General features: G+C 37.2%; 2 protein-coding genes across 2 annotated transcripts in view; both read right to left on the bottom strand.

Moving 5' to 3' along the window:
* LOC140242349 (N-acetylated-alpha-linked acidic dipeptidase 2-like) overlaps nt 1-13,216 on the bottom strand; it is a 49,328-nt gene extending 36,112 nt beyond the window's left edge. Inside the window, exon 1 of the mRNA XM_072322084.1 lies at nt 13,197-13,216. Within this exon, the coding sequence (XP_072178185.1) occupies nt 13,197-13,216 (20 nt within the window). The remainder of the gene's footprint in view (nt 1-13,196) is intronic.
* LOC140242509 (pyruvate dehydrogenase E1 component subunit alpha, mitochondrial-like) lies at nt 11,953-24,669 on the bottom strand. The gene is made up of 9 exons (XM_072322244.1): nt 24,452-24,669; nt 21,939-22,004; nt 21,213-21,386; nt 19,978-20,104; nt 18,777-18,868; nt 17,970-18,218; nt 16,666-16,737; nt 15,424-15,600; nt 11,953-14,461 (listed from the first exon to the last, which is right to left on the bottom strand). The coding sequence occupies exons 1-9, from the start codon at nt 24,503-24,505 to the stop codon at nt 14,300-14,302; spliced, it is 1,173 nt and encodes a 390-aa protein (XP_072178345.1). The 5' UTR covers nt 24,506-24,669; the 3' UTR covers nt 11,953-14,299.
* Between the last annotated feature and the right edge of the window lie 708 nt (nt 24,670-25,377).

The raw sequence follows: 25,377 nt of genomic DNA, 5'->3' as shown, positions 1-25,377 counted from the left end.
GCATCGAGTTTCCTATCATATTCACCAATTCCCAGGCACCGAGTGTGTAGAATAACAGAAGATAAATATCACATTTCACTTTTATGTTTTTATGTTTTTATTTTTTTATTTTTTGGTCAGAATGCAAAACGGATCTTCCGTTCACTGGTGAAACGGAACTATTAAATGCGTAGGGCTTGAACTCCTCGCGGCTATGAATAGACGGGTTTGATAACTCTTGGTTTGTATATAATCTCGTTTACCTTTACGAATGGCAAAAGATACTCAGCATGCGTTAGAGACAATGATGCATGCCGCCATGTTGTAAGCGAAAAGTCTGCGTTTTTTTTTAAAGCAAACTTACATGCGCTTTGATACAGCAAGGAAAAAAAGAAAAAATATGAAGAAAATGGAAAACTTTATGAAATGATAAAAACAGTAATAATTGTTTTTGCGCCAGGGGAGCGTATTAGTACGGTTGACAAAAAAGCGAAAAACAAAAAGAAAGAAAAAACAGCATCCAGGCAAGCCCTCAAAACTTTCCGAAGGAGAAAATTAGAAATTAAATATTACGTTATTGCGTGTTAGCAAAAAAAAAAAAAAAAAAAAGAAAAAAAGAAAAAAAAGAGGAAAATGCTCGGACGGGTATGGGCCGGACGTTGTGTGTATTTGTCACCATGGAGACGCACTTACACGTTGTCAGACATGAAAAGGTATATCAACAAACCGTTGGATTCGCGCGCTTTTACCGCGACTTCCGGAGTGGAGCCGTTGGTTAGAGAGAAGGAGAGACGTGGGTACTTCGTCCTCGCATGGCAATGCTGCAGCCAGCTAGGCGTATGGCTGGCCAACCAGGGGCAAGTCAAGTTCACGAGTGCACGTCTTTACTACAAAGGAGGCAAGAGTGTCGTCTGTGATGGAACGCCCGGGGGCCATTAAAGAAGCGTTCGACGCCGTTACGCGGCGCACTAAATCGTTTCCACGAGTTATTCATTGAAAGTGCGAGTGCTCCTCAATCCAAACTATCTTGCTGATGTAACGCTGTTCTTGCTTAGCCGAAGAGAGAGAATGAACAAGTGTTTTTAGCATAAATGGCTACTTACTATCAATCTTAACTCTACGTGCTTCGATCAATTCCATAACGAAAATGTAAAAATTTCTATCGAAAATGAGGTAATTAAAGATTAAGAATGGAATAATATCTATTATGCTTTATTAATTTATCCAGTGCCTCATTTCATGAAGAAAAAGTTGATATGATAGCAACTCTTGCTGGAATGACGATTGTCATGGTAACGACATGAATCCAGCTTCCTAATTGGCTGTTGCTTTAGGAAGTTATAATTCTAGCAAAAGTTGCTACTCTATAACATCTTTTATGAAATAGGGCCCTGATGTCTCTTTCCCTTTTCCCCTCTTCTACGTGCGATATTACTGTTGAATATAATATATCAATATATACCAGACAAACATGCACACACATACATAATAGTGAGATTCTATAGTCTCTTTGTACAGTTTTCCCCCTCTCTCTCTGTTAGATACATCACATACGGTAGTATAACATACAAAGAGGAAACTGGCCACAACTCAACGAAAGAGGAATGATTTATGTAGAATTATGTTTCACAATATCTCCTTCGTAAATGCCACGATAACATGGCAATACGCATAACAGCTGTACGATGTGCAAGCCCGCGCCGCAATAAACAAAACAACCGGCGAAAATCGTCGCTGATCTCGCATGCAGGCAAAATGATAAAAGACCGCACCAACTCTCTTCCGTGTTCCATCACGTCCCTGGATGAAGAATTATTGACCTCAACCAGATGGGAGGAGAATTGTAACAAAACAGCGAACTTGTCCTATACACGCTTAAGAGCACCCTCCTCTAATGGCTGAACCGACCTATATAGTTTTTGCAGACCCTGGCTTTACGGTATTGTATGACGTGAATTTCTGAGGCCATTATCCTCGTAAAGCATCTACTTGTGATCATGGTCTCCTGCATTTCCATTACACTTTGATTTGCTTAATTTGTCTCTTGTAGGTACATGGGGTCTTATTCATTTATTTGTTTTTATTTTTTGCGTAAAATGATACCACCACCTCTTTATATTCTGTTATGGAAGAAAATGATGTAAATTTAAGTTAATCGTTTACCTGTTTCCATTGTATTTCCTGTGTTTGATACTCTATAACTTTGTTCAACTGACTTTGTATTACATTCTTGTATGAAAGAAAGGAATGCAGAAATCAAATCAAATCAGTAAAGCAAATAAATATTACAAAGACACATAGAAAGACAGAAAGAAAAAACAAGCAAGCAAGAAAATGAATAAATAAATAAACAAAGAAGGACACAAAAAGAACAGAATTGACGACAAACTTCACAAGAATTTAGGTTTGATTTGAATCTCTTCTGCCAAGTCTCTAATATATTTACATCGAAAACGTGAGGCTGGCATGGCGTGTCAAATAAGTAGAGAAAATTGATATTGTGCTTTAAAATGAATTACAATCGGCGTGTTATGATCTGTTGCATTGCAAATTGATTGACGCCCGGAGACAACGCCGAGTGGTTTGTAACTATTTGGGTATAGCCTCTTCCAACGTCTTCAGATACCATTTCTTGTTTCATTTTTGTCTCTTATTCATTGCTTTACTTTCGCTTTCTCTGAGTACGGTCTCTTTTAATTCATGTCGTTGCTGGTATTCAGAGTTCTCTCTACAAGTTCTACGCATGCATAATATTATTTGCCTGGTTCTGTATCGATTGCGTCTGTGTCTATCTCGGTATGAATATAATCATGATTGATGGCTGCAACGTTTATCTGCCTGAAAACGGTATGTTGTATTTATGTTTGTATGTATGTATGTATGTGCGTACTTAGGTATGTATGTGTGTGTTATGTATTTAAGTGTGTACGCCTGCATGTATGAATGTGCCTGAACGTGTGTATATTTGTGTCTTTTTTGTCTTGCTAATTATCTATAGCCGGTTATCTGTGTGCATGTTTATCTATCTATCTGAACTATTTGGCTGTCTATCTGTATGTATGTATTTCTGCCCATGATATATCTTTCGTTGTAGATTCTCAAATGGAATGCTCACATTATGGAGGCAGTGCTCCGACATCAGCGTTCATGACAACATGGGTGTGCAAATGGTGTATTTTTTGTGATGCTAATGGCAATGAAATGAATTCAATTCAATGCAATTAGATATATCCAATGCAACAATTTTGCCAGTTCATTCTCGGGAAAATCATCTCGGCCTTATTCATGCTCGATTTGACTTCGATGAATAGAGTAAACAAACACAGCGGTACAATTTCCATCGAAATTGGACACGCCCATGGAAGGGTGTTATGGAAATCTAAGGGTTCCCTTCCTTTTCCGAAATGGTGTTATGTTTTATTCATTTCATTTTATGTAACGGTTAAAGTGACTGTTTTGTGGTGATTGCATCACAAAACCTCGATACCTTATGTGGTTGCAACCTATTCCCTGAAAACTTGTGAAAGTATAAGAATTCCACAGCTTTCTTATCTTACATCCCACATGAATTAAAACTTCCTAACAATCCGTTGGCTTTGATTCTTATTCAGTTCTTACGTCCGATTTGATTGAAATTTCTAAGATTCTCTTAGCTTGAATTCACTTGATTCTTTAAATCCGTATAACTGGAACATGAAATATAGTGGCCCTTTAACTCCCAACGCTGGTCCACGTGTCTCGTGTGGCTCTGCCTATACAGGTAAAACTTTATGACCAAGGACAATCGACCTTTTGCTACGACGATTGCTTTTATTTCCTTTCCGCCTGTAACAGTTAAGCAAACATTGCTGACAACGCACACTTCAGTGACATTTAAATTCTCGCTATCAGCACTGATCAGTAATTGTCCAACGATCTAAAAAGGTGATTTTACAATCAGGCGCGCTGATAACGATTTCTTTCCTTTTGCTTAAATGAACAGTCAGTTTGTATTTATTTGTGGGTGTTTTTTTTGTTGTTGTATTAATACGATTTGTTGTAGTATATGGCTTAATATTGATTATTCATTCATTCGTTTTTATTTCCATTTCAAGGCATAAATAGAACACTCAAAATACATTTATTATACGGCTTAGATGGTGGGATCATAATATTAAAAAGCATACCGAGGCTTGTTTGGAATGATACCTGCCAAACAATCATTTTCACATTCAACAAGGGCAATCATCAAACAAGTTCACATGATGAAACGGTTACAGCTCGTTATTCCGAAGGTTCGTTATTCCGAAGGTTCTTTAGTCCGAAGGTTTGTTATTCCGAAGATTCGTTATACCGAAGGCTCGTTAATCCGAAATTGTGATAAGGTTTGTTATTCCGAAGGTTCATTAATCCGAAAATGAAATAAGGTTCGTTATTCCGAAGGTTCGTTAATCCGAAAATGACACAAAGCTCGTTATTCCGAAGGTTCGTTACGGACCCTATTTCATTTCGGATCAACGAACCTTCGGAACAACGAGCCCTATTTCATTTTGGGATTAACGGACCTTCGCAATAACGAACCCTATTTCATTTTCGGATAAACGAACCTTCGGAATAGCGAACCCTATTTCATGTTCGGATTAACGAACCTTCGGAATAACGCCACAAATGTTCGGATTAACGAACCCTTTTTCATTTTCGGATTAACGAACCTCTAGGTATAGGGAATTTGTGTGTTTCGGATTAACGAACCTTCGGAATAACGAACCTTCAGAATAACGAACAGCACCCGATAAAACAAAAGTGGAAGATACAAAGAGAGGAGAATCGAAAAGACAGAGGAGGAACTATTGCATAAACATGGAACTTCAAATCCGATTCAATGGGTATGAATATTTTCAGCATTCCTGATAGATTTTATCATTATGAATTGAACAATTCAGAGTGAGATGATGAAATACTTCAGGAATAATATTGTTACGAAATTCAAACATGAAAATTACACTCTCAAAGAAAAAGTCATTCTGGAACAGGTGGAATTTTCATCTCAAGAAAACTAATAAACATTTAGTGGGAGCTAAACTAAAAACTTGGTTATCAATTTACTTAATACGTTTCTGGAATGCGAGCAATACTTTTCTTTGTTATGTCGAAGCCCCAAACATACTGCACCATAATTCCATGTGTGGTGAAACAAAGGAATTATGTCACATCTTTAATATATTTTGTGGGAGAAACTGTACTTTATTAAGAACGTCAGTACTGTTAGATTAGTCGAGCATATATGATATCTATTTACTAACTCTAGGTACTTTAATTATAGAATTTAATATGCATGAAATAAGGTGTTAGTATCTGTGTCTTTGCAAAATACACATGTGTCATCTGCAAAATGATAAGTCTCATAGATAATTTTTATCAATATAATAACCTAAATTACCTTTTGTACGGCAAATAAGTACAGGCATCACACACACAAAAAAAAATAGAAAGCAAACACTTTTTCATTTTCAGATTTTTGATATATGAGCATAAAAAACGTAAAAAAAAATATATCTATCAAATCAAAGCAAAATCCATTCTCCTTTAGTCACTTTGAGCTATTAGGGTAACAAATAACTCAATTCATGCATGGATGAACATTTTTTTTTTCTGTTAAGGTACAAAAGCAAAACATGTAAGAATTGAGATCTGCCATTGCTGTGTTGATGCCCTTTCACTTAACAATGGAAAGAAAGTCATCAAGGCTACACATGACTTCATCATTTATGAATTACAGAGACAGAGTTGATTAAAATTCAATTGAGCATTCGCTCTCTCTCTCTCTCTTTCCCATAAGAGAGAGAGAGAGAGAAAAAAAGAGAGAAGGTTCTGTTAATGTGCTGCACTGATTCGATAGTTGTGGTTGCCCAACGAGATATCTACTTTTGTAAAATAAAAGAAAACTGTTCAGACAGAAAGATACTGAATCTAAAGAAAAAGAATAACACTTTTTTGATAACAATTTTCTTTTCAAGTGCAATGAACTATGTAACATGCTCTGTTTTACTTTTCGGTGTATGTTCATTTTTTTTTTTGCACATTGGAACAGATAAAGGAATGTTTATACTTTGCGTAAAATTTCAATTTGCTTTAAGCTACCATGTTACCATGCTACCATGCTGAGTTTATATGAAAAAGAAAAAAAAGAAAGAAAAAAGTCCAAGCACAGACCATTGTAGTACTCCGCACTTTATTTCTTAATTTCTGATGGGACTCCATTCATGCATATTGATAAATTGTTGACGATTTGTGAGATATAGCATAACTTGTTAATTTAAATCTAATTTCGTTACGAAATGCTGTAGTCTTCTCATCCGGTAATCACGGTGGCAGCGAAACTTTAAGACCTCAACTTTTAAATGGATAGTTCGATTTTCCTCAAACCTCAGTGATGTGTTCTACTATTGTTGCATTCACTCAATCCACAGAATTAAATAAATTATCTCTCTTTCATTCTCCTTTACTGCGTTCCACAGTATATTATTACCCGCTCATAGATTTATCTGTGAAATTTGTGCACATTTGATTCATTGGCGCAGAAAGGGTTACAGGATCCATTAATGGCCTTCCTGCTCTTCCAGATCTTGAAGTCAATCATGTCAATGTTAGCTCCAAGTGTGGTCCACATAGCTATCGACGCTGTCAGTGTAGACACCATATATTTTTACTTTTCCGTGTAGACATCCACTTCGGATCTATTGCGAGGATATCGTGATTTCGCACTCCGGATCACCACGGATTACGATCCGGGATAATCCGTGATGCGATCCGTGAAAGTGTAAACGGGATTTTAGAAGGGATCCAAAAGAGATAAAAAAGAAGAAGCTCTAACAACCAAAAGATTAAGAATGACTGATAAAGCAAAGAAAAGAGAGAAATTGAAGTTGGCGCACAGATAAATTCACTCGTTTCCAGTATATAAACCAATATCTTAAAATGAAAAGGTCTTACATAACATAGGCCTGCATTAATTAGTAAGAACAGATAGAATGACATAGAATTTGAAATACCATATGTTTTTTTTTCACCAAATCGTACAGTTTGTTTAGCGCATGGTTAGTCTGTGCTCTCGATCTCCGCGAAATAGTTTGAACATTTTCGTCAAATCTGCGTAAGGAAACGGAACAAACGAAAGTTTGTACCGACAAATACATGACAATGAAATGGATTCGTGTCTTCATTTTCTTGTCACCGGGCCAGAACAAAGCACACCAAACTGTAAAAGCGCAAAACGAAAACGAAAAAAAAAAAAAAAAAAAAAAAAACAAGGGCAGAAAAGAAGTCGCAGACTTAAACAAGTTAGCAATAATAATTGATTTGTCAAACAGCAAATTACACAAAACAGAGCAATGATTGAAAAATAAAAGAAGAAAATTATACAACTGACAATGGTTGAATTCTTCCCCGATGCTCGACCCCAGCGGACCAATATTACTACGGTACCCCCACATGACATTTCGTATTTCTTCTACCACTCGATACACCATACGTGACTGACATTTACTTTGGACTGTCCCAGGGTACTTTCTGTACATTGTACTTTACTTGGGACTCCTGAGCCGCCAAGTGCGGTGGAATGGGGGAATTAGGCCAGTCTTCCGGCGGCTCTTGATACTGAAGACAAACGGCTAACACAAGAAAGAATAGGAGAATCGTTTCTTGAATGCAAATCAAAATACAAGCAATTTTGAGCTGAAACATTTCTTGATCTTCTACTTTCGTGTTTGCAGTCATTTCACAGCACAGCATTTGCCACGGTATAAGGCAACAGAATTCGTCGTACATACCTGAAATTTTAGTCATTTTCTTGACGAAGAAGAAACGATTTAATCGCTGACTCACTAAATTAATCAAACAGAGTTGTCCTTTCTTGTCTGTCTTGTTCTTGTACGGATATAATCACTTGCTTTGCAAAACGCTGCTCAGTACAGTGATTATACAAGCACTATTTACTTTAACAGTCACTGCAATACACGGTCCTCAAAATCGGCATATGTAAATGTATACGTGTATGTATAATTGTTACGATACGATATGAAACTAGCATGATATTCATGATGTATTATGATACGATGTACCATACATAACTACATGTATGTTATATTACGACATGTTACTAGCTACCACACAATATCTAAATTAAATCCTTGGAAACTTAAAAGGATGGTATAGTATTGGTGGAGATGAGGATCGGGCTTTTAACTTTTTGCGGGATACCAAGAAATCACTTATGAAAATAATACAGAGCATACCATTTTGATTGAAATTTAAAGCTTATTTGGTAGAAATCAGTTTTGGAATGGCTGAGACATCCAAAAACAAAGAAAAACAAAGCGATCATATTAAAAGGTGGGTAGCACCATTTTGTTAGGATTGCTCTGTTTTGGACATCTAAGCCATTGCGAAACCAATTTTCATCAAATAAATGTTGAATTGCTTTTGGAATTACATGCTCCTTTCATATTTCATAAGAGGTTTCTCATTATCTCACCAAAAAATGTTGGAAACCTGAAATTAGGTCTGAACCAAGACTATACGATCCCTCACTAAATAAACAAACAAACAAACAAACAAACAAACAAACAAACAAACAAACTTGATTTTGTTGTTGTTGTTGTTGGTTTTGTGTGGCTAGCTAATGTTCAAAGTTCAAAGTTCAAATTTATTTCATATTTCCATTTCTCAATGATGACATTACAAAATTATTGACAACAAAACAAGAATACAAAATATATACAATCATGTCTTTTGATCGTAGAAGAAAAGAAAAAGAAAATATACTTGACACAAATGTACAAGGTCATATTGTGTGAAAATGTCACTAGTAAGTATAAGAAATATGATGGGGCCTACATAAAAGCTTTAAAGCTTGTAAAACTGTAGGTTCCCGAGTTCATAGGCATATAATTTTACACGGAGAACGGATATGTTTGTCTTGACCAACTAAAATTACACAAGTACAAAAAATCGATGAGTAATAAACTAACGAACCACATAGATATCGCACAATCCAGACTGCATACAAATCTCGCAGTGTTTGAATAACAAAAATGCTATATTATTAAAAGATGTATCGGTACCATGAAATAACTTGAATGACTTGGTGCTGCGGACAAGGACAAAAGACTGGGAGCATAAAAGGGTTGCTAAAAACTTGGTAGTGTGTATCCACTAAGTAATAACTGTTTTAATTTGCGTTTGAAGGTGAATAAAGATAAGGAAGAAGTGATATCTAGAGGGAGATCATTCCAATATCTGGGTCCAGTAAATATAATTGTTTTCTTTGCAAAAATAGTGCGAGTACGGGGAAGGTGATAGGCGTCACTCTGGCGAGTGGGATAACAGTGGATAGAACGATTCCTTTTGAACATGTGGATAAAAACAGATGGTAATTCATTAGTTGTTAGTTTATACATGAAAATTCCGAGATTGTAATAGAATAGGTCTGGAATTTTCAGAATTCTGTTTTGATGGAAAAAACAATTTGTATGGGCAAAATATCCGGCGTGGTTTATGATTCTTATTGCACGCTTTTGAATACGGAGAAGGGAATCTAGTAATGAGTGAATTGCATTTCCCCACGTCAAAATTCCATAATTAAAGTGTGGAGATATTAAACAAGAATATATACTCTGCAAAATATGAACAGGAAAGAAATGTTTGAGCTTATTCAAGATTCCAATATTTCTAGACAAAATTTTACTTACAAAATTAATATGAGTTTTCCAGGATAATTCTTGGTCAATCCAAAGCCCTAAAAACTTTGTATTATTAATGCAATTACTAATGCAATACAATGCTTTGTCGTATCCAGAAATTGATAATCATGGTCCACATTTTCAAACAATTATATACAAGTAACTTTGGTGGTGTGAGCAATCTTACTTAATATCCGTTGCAAGCAACAGATAAGGATTGTGTGCGTGTGCGTGTATGTGCGTGTGCGTGTGTGTGCGAATGTGTGTACCTGCGTGTGTTTGTGTATGCGTGCGTTTTCACCACCAGGATACTGGTATACATGCAGCAATATAGATAGATGTTTATATGTGGGAATAGCGGGACAAGGTATAAAAGGGGGTAGATTTTGGACGTAGGTGAGCAGGGATAGTTGTGATATTATCAATTCACGTAAAAAATAGATTGTAAAATTAACAGATAATTCCTAGCTCCAAACCCAGAAAGTAAAGGATTTTCACCTTCGCCGAGGAAGTAATGTTTTTGTTATTTTGTTGTGGGCTTTTGCTGTTTGTCCATCTGTTAGTTATGATAATATTCGAGAAGTCACGAAGGATTCTGATGAAACTGCCGCGACAGGTTCGATGTTGTAAAAGAACAGGGTATATGGATGGGATGTTGTTCCTGATGAGTATAGCAATGACATCTATAAGACACACATTAGATACACACGGAACTGTAAACGTGAACACACATTACTGGCATAATTGTCCGTGATATATATGTAATGACAAACATACTTTAATACATGCAGTGAGAAGTGTCAAGGCCCCGTTTAAATTGGCATCATGTTAAAGGGTGTGTACAGTTCTGGTTGAGGTGAGGATTTAGCTTTTAACGTTTTGTGAGGTATTCAGAAACCACTCTATGAGATGTCAAAGAGCATGCAGTTCTAAGGGGTATCAAAAGTTTATTCGATGAAAATCGGTTTTGAAATGGCCGAGATATCCAAAAACAAGGTGAAACAAAGAGGTGATAATAAAGTTGTGGCATGTCGCCTTTTACATACTGTATTAATAGCACTTTTTGGGATATCTCAGCCATTTGAAAACCAATTTCATCAAATAAACGTTGAATCCTTCTTAAAATTACATGTTCTTTCATATTTCATAAGAGGCTTTTCATTATCTCACTTAGGAATGTTGAAAACATGAATTCCCACCTCAACCAGTACTGTACAGTCCCTTTAATACATTTATTTACTTTTTTTTTTGTTACTAGTAAGCACAGTCATTCACAATTACAATAAATTTGTGGATGAGGAACAAAAACAAGCATATTTTTTTTTTTGAAGCAGGGCAATAAGCAACTATAAGTAAATGTAATGACAAGAAGCAATGATATTTTTACTTCAGTTTTGGCTTGCGTGCAAATTCGGTCATGTCATAATTAGGTTCATCTTTATGTATGTATGAGGGAGGTACAATTTCCCTGGTGTGTATGTGTGTTTGTAAGTGTGTATATGTATCCATGCATGCATGTTTGTAGGAGTATATATTGTGTAACAAATTTGAGATAAAATTAAGCATGAATCTAATGAGATATGCCTGTAATAAACCCATAATGGAGTGGTACGTGTATCACAAACCAAAATGATACATGGACATGTAGAAAAAAAAGATATAGAGAAAGGAACGAAAGATAGACACAGTAGGAACATACAGAGGAAAGAAGTAACCACACGCACACTCTAGTTACCCTTGCACGAATCCCATTCTCCATGAACAGAGAACAGGGTTATGAGGGTAAATTTCGATGGGTAATGACTTGTGTAAGAGCCACTACACAAAATCAGACCTCAGTTAGGACATACACTGTATTTCAGCTGTCTCTCACAGCCAATATACATTTTAATGGGAGTTTTCCTACGCAAGGTTTACACAGCAGTGGCCGATTGGGGGTGGGGGTGGGGGGGGGGGGAGGTTAGAAGGTTTACCCTCATGTTTGACTGTCAGGTGAAAAATGTGATGTCCACACAAACAACCATCACACCATTTTTTTTTTTTCAACCAATTTGTGGAGAGATGTGGCAGCCAAAAAAATAAAGAATTTTTTTTTCTGCTTATCAAAAGATGTGCAGAGAAAATTGTAATTGGGTGCCCCCAACCCCGCCCCCTAATAGCAAAAAGCTAGATCCGCCCCTGTGCAGGACATAAGGGTCATAGGGGAAAGACTAGTACACAGTGAGAAACAATATTAACTAGAAAGAATTCTTTCACACATATCTATATTTATTCTCCTCTTTCACCATATGACAGCAACATTCCGTTAGCCTGTCCAATCGCAAGATGCACACAATAATCCTTGGGCTATATTCACACAATACATTGTATAATGCATCCTGAATATAAAATGAATACAAGCAATGTATTTTACCCTTTAAATCTCTAAGGAAGATGCATTTGCTCTTGTGCATACCAGACTTTCCTCTTGGTTGTCAGAAGGCTTTAATTCCCTCCCATACCTGAGCAGCCTCAGTGCTGGATGGCTCAACACACATGCCACATCATAGGTTTAGTTTCTGTAAGTGTAGGGTACACTGAAGCTCATTGTTTAGTCCCATCAATAAAAATGGGTGTATTTGACAACCACATGTTGACAAATAATGTGGCAATAGCACACTCATTAAAATAATGCATGTACATGTACATGCATGTACTGCTGCAGTGGGTAGACTTGAGCACTTAACATGGTACATGTATGAGAAAAAACAACTGGTATGTTATACATGGCAACCTCATTATAAGGAGGTAGGACATTGATATCAAAACCCTCTTATAACAATGTGTCTCGTGGGTCTCAACTTTTCACATTTCTTTGTTTTTGTATCACAATATACCAGTAGTGAAAAATCTGACAAGACCATGTAATTGCCATGTTTTTTTAGGCCCTCATTTTTGCTTTAGATCATGTTTCCTTGCACTACATCCTTCTTATTGAAACTCCACAATTTTTAAGTATTGCAGGATTCAAAAGGAGGCAGATACAAAAATGAAGCACAAACCCAAATTCCCCCCCACAAAAAAAAAAAATAAAATACAAATGTAATAATTTACCCAACCTCTACAGATATCTAATGGGCTCTGACTAGAGCTTCAAAGAATTTCAGAATCTTTTCAGAAGAAAAAACTAAAATGTGAGTGTGGAAATCATAAGCTGTTGATGATGTTACTTTCATTTATTTTGATGTCATTTTCATCCATTTCCACCGGGGAATTGTGTCTGCAATGCTATACCTTGGGAACTTGTTATACATGTAACAAGCGACTTGGGACCACTGAAATTTCCTTGAAATACCTGCAATCTCGTTACTTCAGGGAAAAAAAACAAGAGAATGCGAAAGGAATGGGATCATCAAATTGCCTAATTACGTCAGGTGTTTTGTGATATCTGACCTTGTTATAATGAGGTTCCCCCGGAGTATTTGATACTGCACCAGAGAGTGTATCGACAGAAATTACCTCTCGGAGAGCTGTGTCATGATTTCATATTTCTCATGCGGTTGGTAGGCAATTATTGTAAGTTTTGTGTCAGGCAGATGGCCATGTAAAACACTTCTTGTAGTTTCTGTGTCCTCTTGTGTATATCTAGCTAAAACAATACCAAAGATTTTTAGAGGAGAAATAAGATGAATTGTTTGAAATAATGCAAATACCCTGTTACATGTGCATACAAGCAGTTCCTTAACACCCATGCTGAATATGTAACACTCATACCCATTTTTTATGGTATAAAATAGAACTTTGCACAGAAGGACAGAGTAGATAGAAAGAAAGCTGCATTCTAAGATTTCTATCTGTATTTTTGTTTTTCTCCTTTCTCTTGCAACTTGCACAATGTACAGCTTTACCATAAAGCAAACATTCTCTCTTCAGGGAATAATTTTCCAACTCAAATTTGATTAGCAGTTTCAGCTGATGAATAATATTTTAAATGGTATTCTGTACACTTCTTTCGAAGAAAACTGCTACACAATTGTGTAGGGTTGAGCTTTCGGCCATGATGGTGCTGTGAAAATTGATTTCCTTCTCCTACACTACTGCTGCACAATTGTGTAGTAGTAGTGTAAAAATGCATAGCGAATTGCGATGCAATACCAAGAAAATTATTCCCTGCTCTTGATCTCTCTTTTTTCAATCTTTATATATCAATAGTAAATCTCACTACTACATCACCTTTGTCAAGAGTAAAATATGACATCTGCACTATCTACAGACATAGTTCCCTTCATTTCAACAACAAATGTCAGAACAAACAATTTGTTCCTGTAATGGGTATCATTACCACCTATAAATTACTCACCATTTGGAGTAAAAAGCTGCTAAGATAGCAGACAGAGTTGCAGGAACCCGTCCCCTGAATTTCTCTACAACAATATGGCACAGGCTCAGCGAAGGTCAGAATATGTGTATCAACTCCAAGCCCCGCCACCTTTTGAGAGAATTACTTATGATTCTCTCATTTTTCTTTGCTTTGAAATATATTACTCAGAGAGCAATTTCTCCGTTTTACACAGTGACATAATATAATATTAATAATTTGAAAATTCCATGGCAACGTTTTCTCAGTGGGAGTCGTAGTAGGAGAAGGCGTCAGCGCCGCGCACCCGCAGGCCGTGTGTGTTGGCATAGATGTTGGTGAAGGTTTCGGAGACGGGAAGCTCTGGGTCGGTCTTGGCCTTGGTCATGGCTTCGTCCACGGCAGCCCTGACTGAGGTGTCGATGGCCTGGAGTAGGTGGGTGGGTGGAGGAGGAAGGGGGCGGGAATGGAACAAGAGAAGCATCAATTATTGCGAACAACAGTACACACTGTTTATGAGGACTTTTTAAGAGTTTTCACTTCTTATTGTGCTAGCCGACTATCTTTCTGAAATAAAAAACTGTTTAAATTACATGTATTGCCTACAATAAAGGAAATGGTGTGAATATTGTACTCAAGGTGGAAATTCACAAACTCTTCCTTCTGAAAAGGGATAACACTTGTTTTAAATTCCATCACTTTGGTTCTCAATTGTGAAATCAACCCAACACCAAATTGTCTGACATGTCCAATTTCTTCAAAGTAATGAAATTCTTGTATCAGTTTTTAGTGCTACAGGATTGACAAATTGTCCCACATCAATGTAAATAGGCACTGAATTGATCAGTCCCATTTCCAAAAATATCATGGTTGGGAAATATATACCGTATATGGCATATACAGGGGAACCTCGTTATAATAAGCTTGCTTGCGACCACTGAAATTTCCTTGTTGTATTAGTTATCTTATTATATTAGGGATGAAAAAAAGATGGGACCTGCCAATTTGCCAAGTAATAATCAGGTACATTGTATCTCGCTATTTCTGACCTCTTAACACTAGATTTTACTGTCAAGTATTTCAGAATAATTATTCTAATGGGGCAGGAAACTGAATGAGCTTTACACTGTAAGTAACATATTTTCTTTTTTCTGCCTCCCCCTCACACAACACATTGCATTTTAAAAGAAAGAAGAATGTAGAGACTACAAACTGACCATGTTAGACCAATTCACATAGATGTAACTGATGACCTTTCAAGAAAGCTACAATGACAAAATAAGAATCAAGATGCTCTTTAACCTATGCAAATTCTTGTACAAAACGCTACCACCTCATTTTAACAAAATCACAATTATAAGAGTGAGGTAATTTACAGTGATAACTCACCTTGAGTTCAGCCTCTGTAGCCAGCTCGTTGGCCAGGATGGTGTCCTTCAGCTTGGTGATGGGGTCCTGGGTCTGACGGATCTCCTGCACCTCCTCCCTCGTCCGGTAGCTGGTGCCGGGGTCGCTCATGCTGTGGCCGTGGTAACGGTACGTCTCCACCTCCATCACAAGAGGGCCCTGGCAGGAAAAAAAAAGAGTGACTGTACCTTCCTCGATAACAGTGGTCATGGGCCATGTTCGAGCGCTAAAAAGCCAACCATAACATACCATATTGCTAAAGTATATTGAGTAATGTAAATTATTGTAGAGTTTTGTAGTTATGTTGAATAATGTAAGATTATGTTTCAGTATAATTATGATACATGTAAGGCACTTAGAAACTGTGTATTAAGCGTGATATAAATGTTAATGTTAGTTATTATTATCATTATTATCATTATTATTATTATTATTATCATTATTATTATCATTATTATTATTATTATTATTATTATTATTATTATTATTATTATTATTATTATCATTATTATTATTATTATTATTATTATCATTATTATTATTATTATTATTATTATTATTATTATTATTATTATTATTATTATTATTATTATTATTATTATCATTATTATTATTATTATTATTATTATTATTATTATTATTATTATTATTATTAATCATTATCATTATCATTATCATCATATCAAACATTGCCAGATTGGAAGCTCTTACATTAGAGCGCTCTGTGGAGATAACGTACCTCACAAGTTATTCTTGGACTTGAATCAGAGGTAACATGTTCTGTAGCAAAGGGGGCATTGTCTCCCACGCTTACGCTTCATGCAAGCATCCCCAATAAAGAGAATTAAATCTTTGTTTCATGATGTAATTGTAATGCAAGTTATGCACGTTCTTCTCATTTCAACTTCTGCTGCAATGTGGGATGCCTTTTTTTTTGGGGGGGGGGGTAATACATGTAATAGTTATTATTATATACCTAATATCGTATACCCAATATTTGTACATTAGCTTCTCTGGCAGAACAATGGCACTACTGAAGACACTGCCTTGGAAACAGGAGACATTGCCATCATCATTATTATCTCACTTAATTTATTCTCATGGGGAAATATCTCTTGTCAAAATCAACTGGAGAGATGATTGAGAACATAGCATTTTCTCTTTTTATTGGAAAGAATCTGGAGTTTACATCAAAGATTCAGTACAAAATTTAAAGTTGATTACCTTCCCAGATATGCAGTAGTCCTTAGCAAAGCGAGTCGCCTCCCGGACAGCCACAACATCCATTCCATCGACCTGTGTCACGTATGGGGGAAAAGAGAAAATTCAGCACTCTATGTACATAATTTAAGATCAAAGCCTTTATAGCTCTACCTCAGAAAACGACTCAGAAAGTGTGTTGCACATTTCAGTTACTACAGGGAAATCCAGTTATAATGGGGTGGATATCGATATGGCTGCCGATTTTACTCCATTGCATACCTGCCAACATATCAAGATGAAATATCTTACTCATGGATTGCAAAAATCTTATTTTATATGCAAACTGAAGTTAAAAATTTTACTTTCAGTCAAATTTTCAGAAAATACACATGAAAGGTGTATCTAAATATTTTTTTAAAATCTTATTTCTCTGACAGAAAATCTTATTTTGCTATTTTTAATGTAAAAATCTTACTGAATCTGATAAAATCTTATTAGTTGGCAAGTATGCCATTGCAAACATACTAGAAGAGAGACCAGCTAAATACAGCCGTGGAAAATTGGGACTGCTTAACATCACCTTGTTAAAAGTAATACTTTGTTGTAAGTGAGCTTGCTTTAATGGAGTTTCACTGTATTGATATGATGCTTTTACTGCGGTAGTTTCACCTACTCACATCTATGTCAGTTATTCTGATGATGATTCACATAACATGATCTACTGTACATGAGAGTGTGCATTCAAACATTATACACTGAGAACTTGGATACAACTTTGTAGTTCCCTTATTCTGTTCTTTCATCAAGTGGTGCTACATTTCCCACACTTCACAAGTGCTTTATACCTTCAAGGAATGCATAAAGATGTTGCAGGCAGGAGTATTCCTTGTTCTCTCTGTCAAACGTGCCTAGTTTACAATGTGACTCATGTTATTTTCTTAATGACATACATCATACATATCTTCCATTTATCTACATCTTCATCTATCCATTCATTTTTCATATCTATCTCTGTTTACCTATGTACAAGTCAGCACACATACAGAAACACACATTGTATGCATTTATTTCAGTTCAGTTTATTTCCATTCATCATAAAATAAATAAAAATACAAAGACATAATTATACAACTACAAATGACAAACTTATTTCATTGGAAAAAGTGGACAGCTTGGAATCAAACTATACAGAAAAGAAAGAAAAGCTAAAAGAAAATAACCAATAAATGAGAGAGAGAGAGAGGGGAAAAAAAAAAAAAAAAAAAAAAAAAGGCCTGCTCCCCTCCAACCAGGGTCTGAGAGGCTTGACAAATGTGAACACTCACCCAGATGCCAGGCACATAGTCCCCCCTGGTGTAGTAGTCTGTGGAGGCCGCAGAACGCTCGACGGCTGTGCCCATGCCGTACTTGTTGTTCTCGCACACAAAGATGCAGGGCAGGTCCCAGAGCTTGGCGATGTTGTAGGTCTCAAAGACCTGGCCCTGGTTGGCTGCACCGTCACCGTACAGCGCCACACACACGTTCTGGGTGTCCATGTACTTCAGTGCCATAGCGATGCCGGCGCCGAGGGGTACCTACATGTATTGGTTAGTGATAGAAACTACACCTGACATCTTGAAATGTCTCACTATTTCACATCATCTATGTACCCATTTTTTGGTAAAACATTCTAGAGTTATAATGCCACTATGGAGAGGACTATTTGAAACAGACAGCAAACAAAAAAGTTAACAAACTAAAACGACCGTCTCATACTAATTTCTGTGGAGTATTACTGACAAGCAGCTGATTATGCTCAATTTGAAATACTGTGTGCATGGCTGTAATATGCATTACTGCTCCAATGGGCTTGAAAACAAACACCATGGTTTCAGATTTCCATCAGGGTAATGCCGTAATAACATCATAGAACACATTAAAGCCTATTGATATGAGATGGATTGTAGTCAACCTGCAAGAAAATATCGACAGGTGAGAATGATAAGAGCCTTAAGTTGCCTCAAACATTATGGCTTTAGTGGCAACTGAATGCCCCTATCATTCTCATTATCATTCTCTGTTACGAAAAGTAACAGCCTTGACAATGTATTTCCAATGAGTACAACATGAATCGCATCAAACGACTGACTCACCTGTGCTCCGACGATGCCATTGCCTCCGTAAAAGTTCTTGCAGTACATGTGCATCGAGCCTCCTTTCCCCTTAGCACAGCCTGTCCGCCTTCCTGTAATATGCCAATACACACAGATGAGGTCATGTAGGTACTACTATAATATATCAAAGGAAGAAAATTGTATAATTAAATTCATTCGAACACACTGCTGAAAAAAAAAAAAATATGGCTTGGACCAGCAAAGATTCAAAATGTAGGCATACCTTTGTTTGTTAGCTGACAAGTTTATTGTTTTTGTTTTCTTCTCTTTTTTTTTTCCTAACTGTAGTAAGGTACATCAATGGATCGAGCAGATATCTCATGGGGCTGTCTCATGGCACTGGTGCACACATTATGATCAATTATGGGCTGCATGTGACAAGGGCATGTTCGAAAATTCACGCAGGTAGTCAACAAATTCTCATCCAAGACAAACTCTTTATAAGACATTACATTCAAACCATCATATGTGACTAACTACACATATAACTGCCAACTGTTCTCAAATAGCATTTGAAGTGTGCCAGTCTCCTCAGCTTGGGACCTAATTCTCTGAAGAGGGTGGTTCACATGTAACCAGACTTCCAGAACAAAATGATTTTTCTGAGAAAAGACACATTTTTTAGAATCCCTTTTGAGTGTATCTACTGATTAATAGATTTTGAATGCATATCATCACTATGTTTGGAACTACGGCATGTCAGGAAATGAGAAATATATCTTTTTCTACGCTCTGGACAAGTTTGGAATGATGTTGACAGCCATCATATGACCAGTGCATATCGTGAAACAAAGAATGAACTTGCTATGTCATGTAGAAAGTTGACAGTAAACAGGTGAAATACTATGAATGCAGCTACAGTGTAATTTATATCGCATGTTTTCTGCAGGGCTTTTTCTTATCACTGTACACAAATGGTAGCTCACTTTGGCAGCAGAAAAGGAAAAATCAGTGACCTTTGACCCCTCCCCCATTGGCCAAAAGGCCCCCCTCACCCTAAAATACCTTCCGCGGCCTTTAAATCTGAAGAACTACAAGTCATTGCTGTGAGATTTGCAGTTACTGTGACTTTAGCAATACCGCAATGGCAAAATGACCTGAACTGAATTCAATTAACATTGCTCTTCTGTGTTTAAGTGGGTTGAAGTTATCCTTTGTGAGCAGGTTGTGGTCAACTCACCAGTCAGTTCGGCCAGCACGCCGTGGAGGGAGACTCCCCTGAGGTGCGCCCAGCCGTGAGCCCGGTAGGCCGTGATGACCGCGTCGTCCGGACTCAGCATGGCATCTATGCCCACTGCACATGCTTCCTGAATCAACACAGAAATAGCCAATAGTCAGCTTGGTAGTCATTTATGGTAGTCATTTATGAGGAACTGCTACGGAAGAGGATAGCTTTGATAGTAAATTAACCCATAAAGAATGGTGTTTGAATTGTCTTCTTAGTCATGTCCATCCATTCAACATTTATGATATAATTTTGATGAATTGCATGTCCCGTTACTAAGAAATTCCTCTAGATTTAAAACAAATGCCTACCAATGTCTGGTACATTGTATATGCCTCAAACTGTTGCTGAACATTCTATGAAATAGATGTATAACATCCCCATCCCCCCCCCCCCCCACATGAGGTCATACGGCTATGGGTAATTCCTATTTCATCAGGTTAATATATACCAAAGGAAGCAGCCACACCCATGCATGCTAGGTTGATTTGGCTTTTCTATTTCGCTGTGCTTACCGTGTTCTCATCATCACAGAATTTTTGTGCACTGTAGTTTGTCACTCACATATTTTCCAAGGAAAGTGTGATAATGAAAGTGCATCCTTTCAACAGTGATATATTAGTCTCATGATTGAGTATTATATATATGCCATCAGACACACTAGTAGCACTTGGTAAAAGAATTAACCAGATTTTGCCATGACAATGTATAAATTTGTACCAAGAAATCTCAATCTATATGATTTTGACAATTTCAACCCAATTTATAGGGATGGTACAGTATTGGTGGAGATGAAGATTGCGCTTTAAACTTTTTTGCAAGATACTAAGATAAGAGACCACTTATGAAATTCCACAGAGCATACCATTCTAAGAGGAATTCAAAGTTTGTTTGATAAAAATTAGTTTTGAAATGGATGAGATCGTCAAAAGCAAAGTAAAACAAAGTGATCCTAATAAAAGGTGGGTCCCATCTTCTATTAGGATCACTTCATTTTGGGTATCTTAGCCATTTCATGACCAATTTTCATCAAATAAATGTTAAATTCTTCTTGGAATTGCATGCTCTTTTACATTTCATTAGAGGTTTCTCATTATCTTACCACAAAAAGTTAGAAATCTGAAGACAAGTCTCAACCAGAACTATACCATCCCTCTAAACTTTTCCTCGCCCCGTCCCAACAATCTGACCTGCCCAGAGTAGAGATGACAAAATCCTCTGATCTCTTTCGACTTGTAGAGGGTGGCGGCAGCAGTCTCCATTCGTCGGATGGTCTGCATCTTATGGTAGTAGTCCAGCGCCTCATCCTTGGTCAGCATGCTGGTGGTGCGCGGACCATCTTCCAACTTGTGGAGCTTGAAATCCTGGCAAATGTGTTAAACTACATGTAGGTGATTTGATATTTCACTTTATTTATAACCCTTTGGATAAAACTAAATGCCTCAACAGCCTGACAAATGGCAAATTATATTTGTCACAGAAGTTTAGAGAATTGACTGAGAGGATACAAACCATACTTCTGATTTGGTAAAGGCAGACCTCCCAACCTTTCTGACTGAAAAATAGGGATGATTTGGCTCAAAAGTAGGAAAGAAAGATAAGTTCCCATAGGAGTGTGCTGTAAAATTATCCATAAAAATAGGAAACTCCTGTTGAAACAAGAGCTGGAAATGGTCAAGATTTAGTTTCTTTCCTCCAAATTCAGCATGGTTGGGAGGTCTTTACAGGGATATCAAAGACAAAACATGTGGAACAATGGCTGACAATTTGTATTGACACCACATTTAAAGCATGACATGCTCTTCTTTCTGATGGAAATGAGGCTAGTTTTGCTGTAGAATCTAGTGGTTGTCCTTTTTTTTTTCATAATAATATTGACCCCATGAGAATATTAAAGTGGTCTATCTTTGACTTACATTTGTGGTCAGCTGTACTTCTGTGTTGAGCTGCCTGCTTGCAGTGCTTGTGATCACAGCCACCCTCTGTAAGCAAACACATAACACATCAGGATTATCTATCATATAAAGACCTATCCAGTCACTTCACTACAATCACACAGAAATGTCAAACTGTAGTTAACTTAATTTGTTGCAATTTACTCATGAGGAACTGAGAGCCCATTTCTCCCTTTGGTTTAATTGCCCTACTATGACTGTGCTGAGCAGTCACCACAGCACTTGGCTAACAATATAAACAGGAACAAGAACTGAAGAAGTGAAGGACATGAACTTGAAGGCCCTCGCTCACCTCTCCCCTAAATAGGTTCTGTTGTTTTGAAAACAGAATGTCAGTCAAAATTTACGATTTGTTTCTTTTTGTGACTTGTACCTTCATACAATCATAGGATGGAGCTAACACCGCAGCGCTGCACTACACCCTACCCTGATCTCACCAACATTTAGTAGAGTAGATCGTTTCACCGAACGCTTTTTTTTTTGTGTGTGTGTGTGTGGCTTTGAATTCCGTACTCAGAGGATGAAATTTCGGCTAAAAATAACACCACTTGGCACTTATTCACAGACTCCTGGAAATTACGAATTCAGCCAACTTTTGTCAATTGTTCGCTCAGTTTTTAAAAAGGTAAACATACCCCTCTAAAAAAAGTTGTCTTGTTGAAACATGTTGCAAATCCCAAAGAAAAAAGGCTTAACAGAACTAACGGTTAGACCTAGATGTCACTAACTAGGGCCACGGGGTGTTCTCTAGAGTAGAATCATGGACATGGTTATATCTAGATTCTATACGTTTATCGTTTATAGACCGCTCTATGCATCAGATGCATATTAAATTTAAATTCAAATTAAATTTACTCATCTTGATAAACTGTCTTTTCTTTTCCCAGTCAATGAAAGTTAATTTACTTCACTGGCTAACTAACAAATGTTAGTTTTCTTTTGGCACTAGAATAGACCTAGTATCTAACATAAGCGTTAGACCTAATAAGTAATGATGGCAGATCACCGACACCATGTCCATGGCATTGGCTTTGCATGTGGCGCCGGTGGCACTAACGTTAGTAATGCCTGAATTTAGGGAAAAAAAAAATGAGGAAGGTAAAATAAACAATTTAAATTCAGGGCCTAGACAACGCTCTACTGACTCTGAATATTGCACTGTAGCTTGCCTTTTTCAAAGGGCAAAGAAAACAACAGACATGATAGCCTTGGATTTTTCCAAGGCCTTTGATGTTATCCCGCACTGCAGACTACTTATGAAACTGGATTACTATGGAATACGATCTGACACCAAGAACTGGATTGCAAGTTTTCTAACTCAGATTTAGTCAGAGACAACAACGTGTTTGTATAAATGGGCAATGTTCAGAGTGGAAACCTGTCCTCAGCGGAACTCCACAAGGAACTGTACTTGGCCCCCATCTTTTTCTTTTATATATTAATGATATCCACCATCAAGTTTCAAGTGTAACCAGACTATTTGCAGATGACTGCCTGATTTATAGAGAGGTTAATTCAACTGAGGATGAAGTAGCCCTCCAGTCTGATCTTAACACCATGACCAAGTGGTCAGAAACATGGGGAATGCATTTTAACCCAACTAAATGTAAACCCATGCGAGTATCCAGAAAAACGACTCCGGGCAGACCGAATTATAGCTTACTTGGTGTCAAGCTGGAGGAGAAAGAAGAAATCCACTACTTAGGAATCTACATTCAGAAAGATGTCCAATGGAATAAACAATCTCAACATGCCTCTTCTAAAGCAATGAATACTCTTAATTTCATAAAGAGGAATTTTCATTACTGCTCCCCCTCTGTTAAGGAGAAACTGTATACTTGGTTACTTCCTTGGTCCGACCACATCTGGAATACGCTTCGGCATCCTGGGATCCACATACAGTAAAAAAACATCCAAGTTTTAGAAAAGGTGCAAAGACAGGCAGCAAGATTTGTAACCAATTCATACGGGAGGGATATAAGTGTGACGCATCTTCTCAGTAAATTAAACTGGATCCCTCTGGCTCTGAAAGACAGACGAGAGGAACATCGACTCACATGCGCATGCCTGTACAAGATCCTCCATGGCCACCTGGACATACAGTACGATAACATACTTAGCCCTTACAAGTTCACAAGGGAAAGAAGGGGACATAGCCTACGAAGCAGTTTGTGATAGATCAAACTTCATCTGATGTCTACAAGTTTTTCCACGCACTGTAAAAGCGTGGAACAACTTGGCTCCATCTACTATTTCCCAAAATTTCCCCCCTAAGTTCAAACATGCCCTGTCTGAGGACCCTTCCCTCTCATCCCTTCTCTGAAAGTCCACCCTCTACGCAACCTCCAGTTAAAACTCCACAGGAGATGTTTAGGAGGTCTACTTATCCAAGATCCAAGATCCAAGATCCAAGAAAACCCAAAGGTAAAGCTCAATCTTACGACACGTAGGCCTACGTAAAAAGTAAAACTCACCGGGAAATTCTGCGCGGTACTTATCCCTAACCGCCTCGCAACATTGGACAGCATCTTGAAATTCCTTTATTTATCTTGCGCAGTATAATATCTTCTTCTATCTGCAACCCGTGATTACATTGAGCTAGAATTTAGCTATTGAGTGCTACGACAATGCATCCTGCGACAAGAAGGTAGAGTGGAAGCCACCAAGTACGTAGAACAAACACAAATATACGGCTAAGGGGCTACAGAGTTTTCTATCGTGTAGAGATTCTACAGCGAGCTAGCTCGTCGTATGTAGGGTACGTCACGCTGACCTTTGACACAAAAAATGAGGCCCAGAGTCACACGCATTACGCATGACGCGATATGACAGCGAGATCGCGGACAAGTTGCATTTCATCTTCTTCTTCTCCTGTTAAACTTTGCTGCGGTTGCTGCTGCTGTTGTTGTTGCTGCCGAAAAAAAAGAAAAAGAAAAAGAAAGAAAGAAAAAACAAAACAAAACACACACACACACACAAAAAAAAAAAAACACACAAAGAAGATTATTCTTCCGGTCCAAGTACGTTGACCTATTTAATAAACCAACAATAACAAACAAATAAATTCAACAAAAAACAACAAACAAACAAACAAACACACAAACACGGAGATTTGAGAGTTTTAGTGTTAGGATTATTGAATCATGCATTTTCAGGGAATATCTTTTTTTTCCTTCAAAAATTAGGTGTAGGTGTTTTAACTTTGATCTCTTAAGAAGATAAAGATAAGCATTATTTGAAAAAAAAAATGGCCACCAATTTCTTTGTCGAATGTAGTTTATAAATCGGCGTCTAGGATGTATCGTGAATCGAATTTAAAAGGTTTTGCCGTTTGTGATAAGTGAAAATCAAAAAGGATAATCTTTATCAGGGAAATGATAATCTGATAGAATAGAGATAA

The sequence above is a fragment of the Diadema setosum genome, chromosome 19, assembly GCF_964275005.1.
Source record: "Diadema setosum chromosome 19, eeDiaSeto1, whole genome shotgun sequence".
NCBI classification, from domain to species: domain Eukaryota; kingdom Metazoa; phylum Echinodermata; class Echinoidea; order Diadematoida; family Diadematidae; genus Diadema; species Diadema setosum.
This window is presented reverse-complemented; position numbering and strand designations above follow the sequence as displayed.

What these genes read in the sequence shown, in the direction of transcription:
- LOC140242509 (XM_072322244.1), bottom strand. Translation starts at nt 24,505, where the DNA reads ATGCTGTCCAATGTTGCGAGGCGGTTAGGGATAAGTACCGCGCAGAAT. An exon ending in ACTATGTGCCTGGCATCTGG is followed by an intron (nt 16,738 to 17,969) that starts GTGAGTGTTCAC and finishes TACGTGACACAG; the next exon opens with GTCGATGGAATGGATGTTGT. An exon ending in ACTACTGCATATCTGGGAAG is followed by an intron (nt 15,601 to 16,665) that starts GTAATCAACTTT and finishes TTTTCCTGCCAG; the next exon opens with GGCCCTCTTGTGATGGAGGT.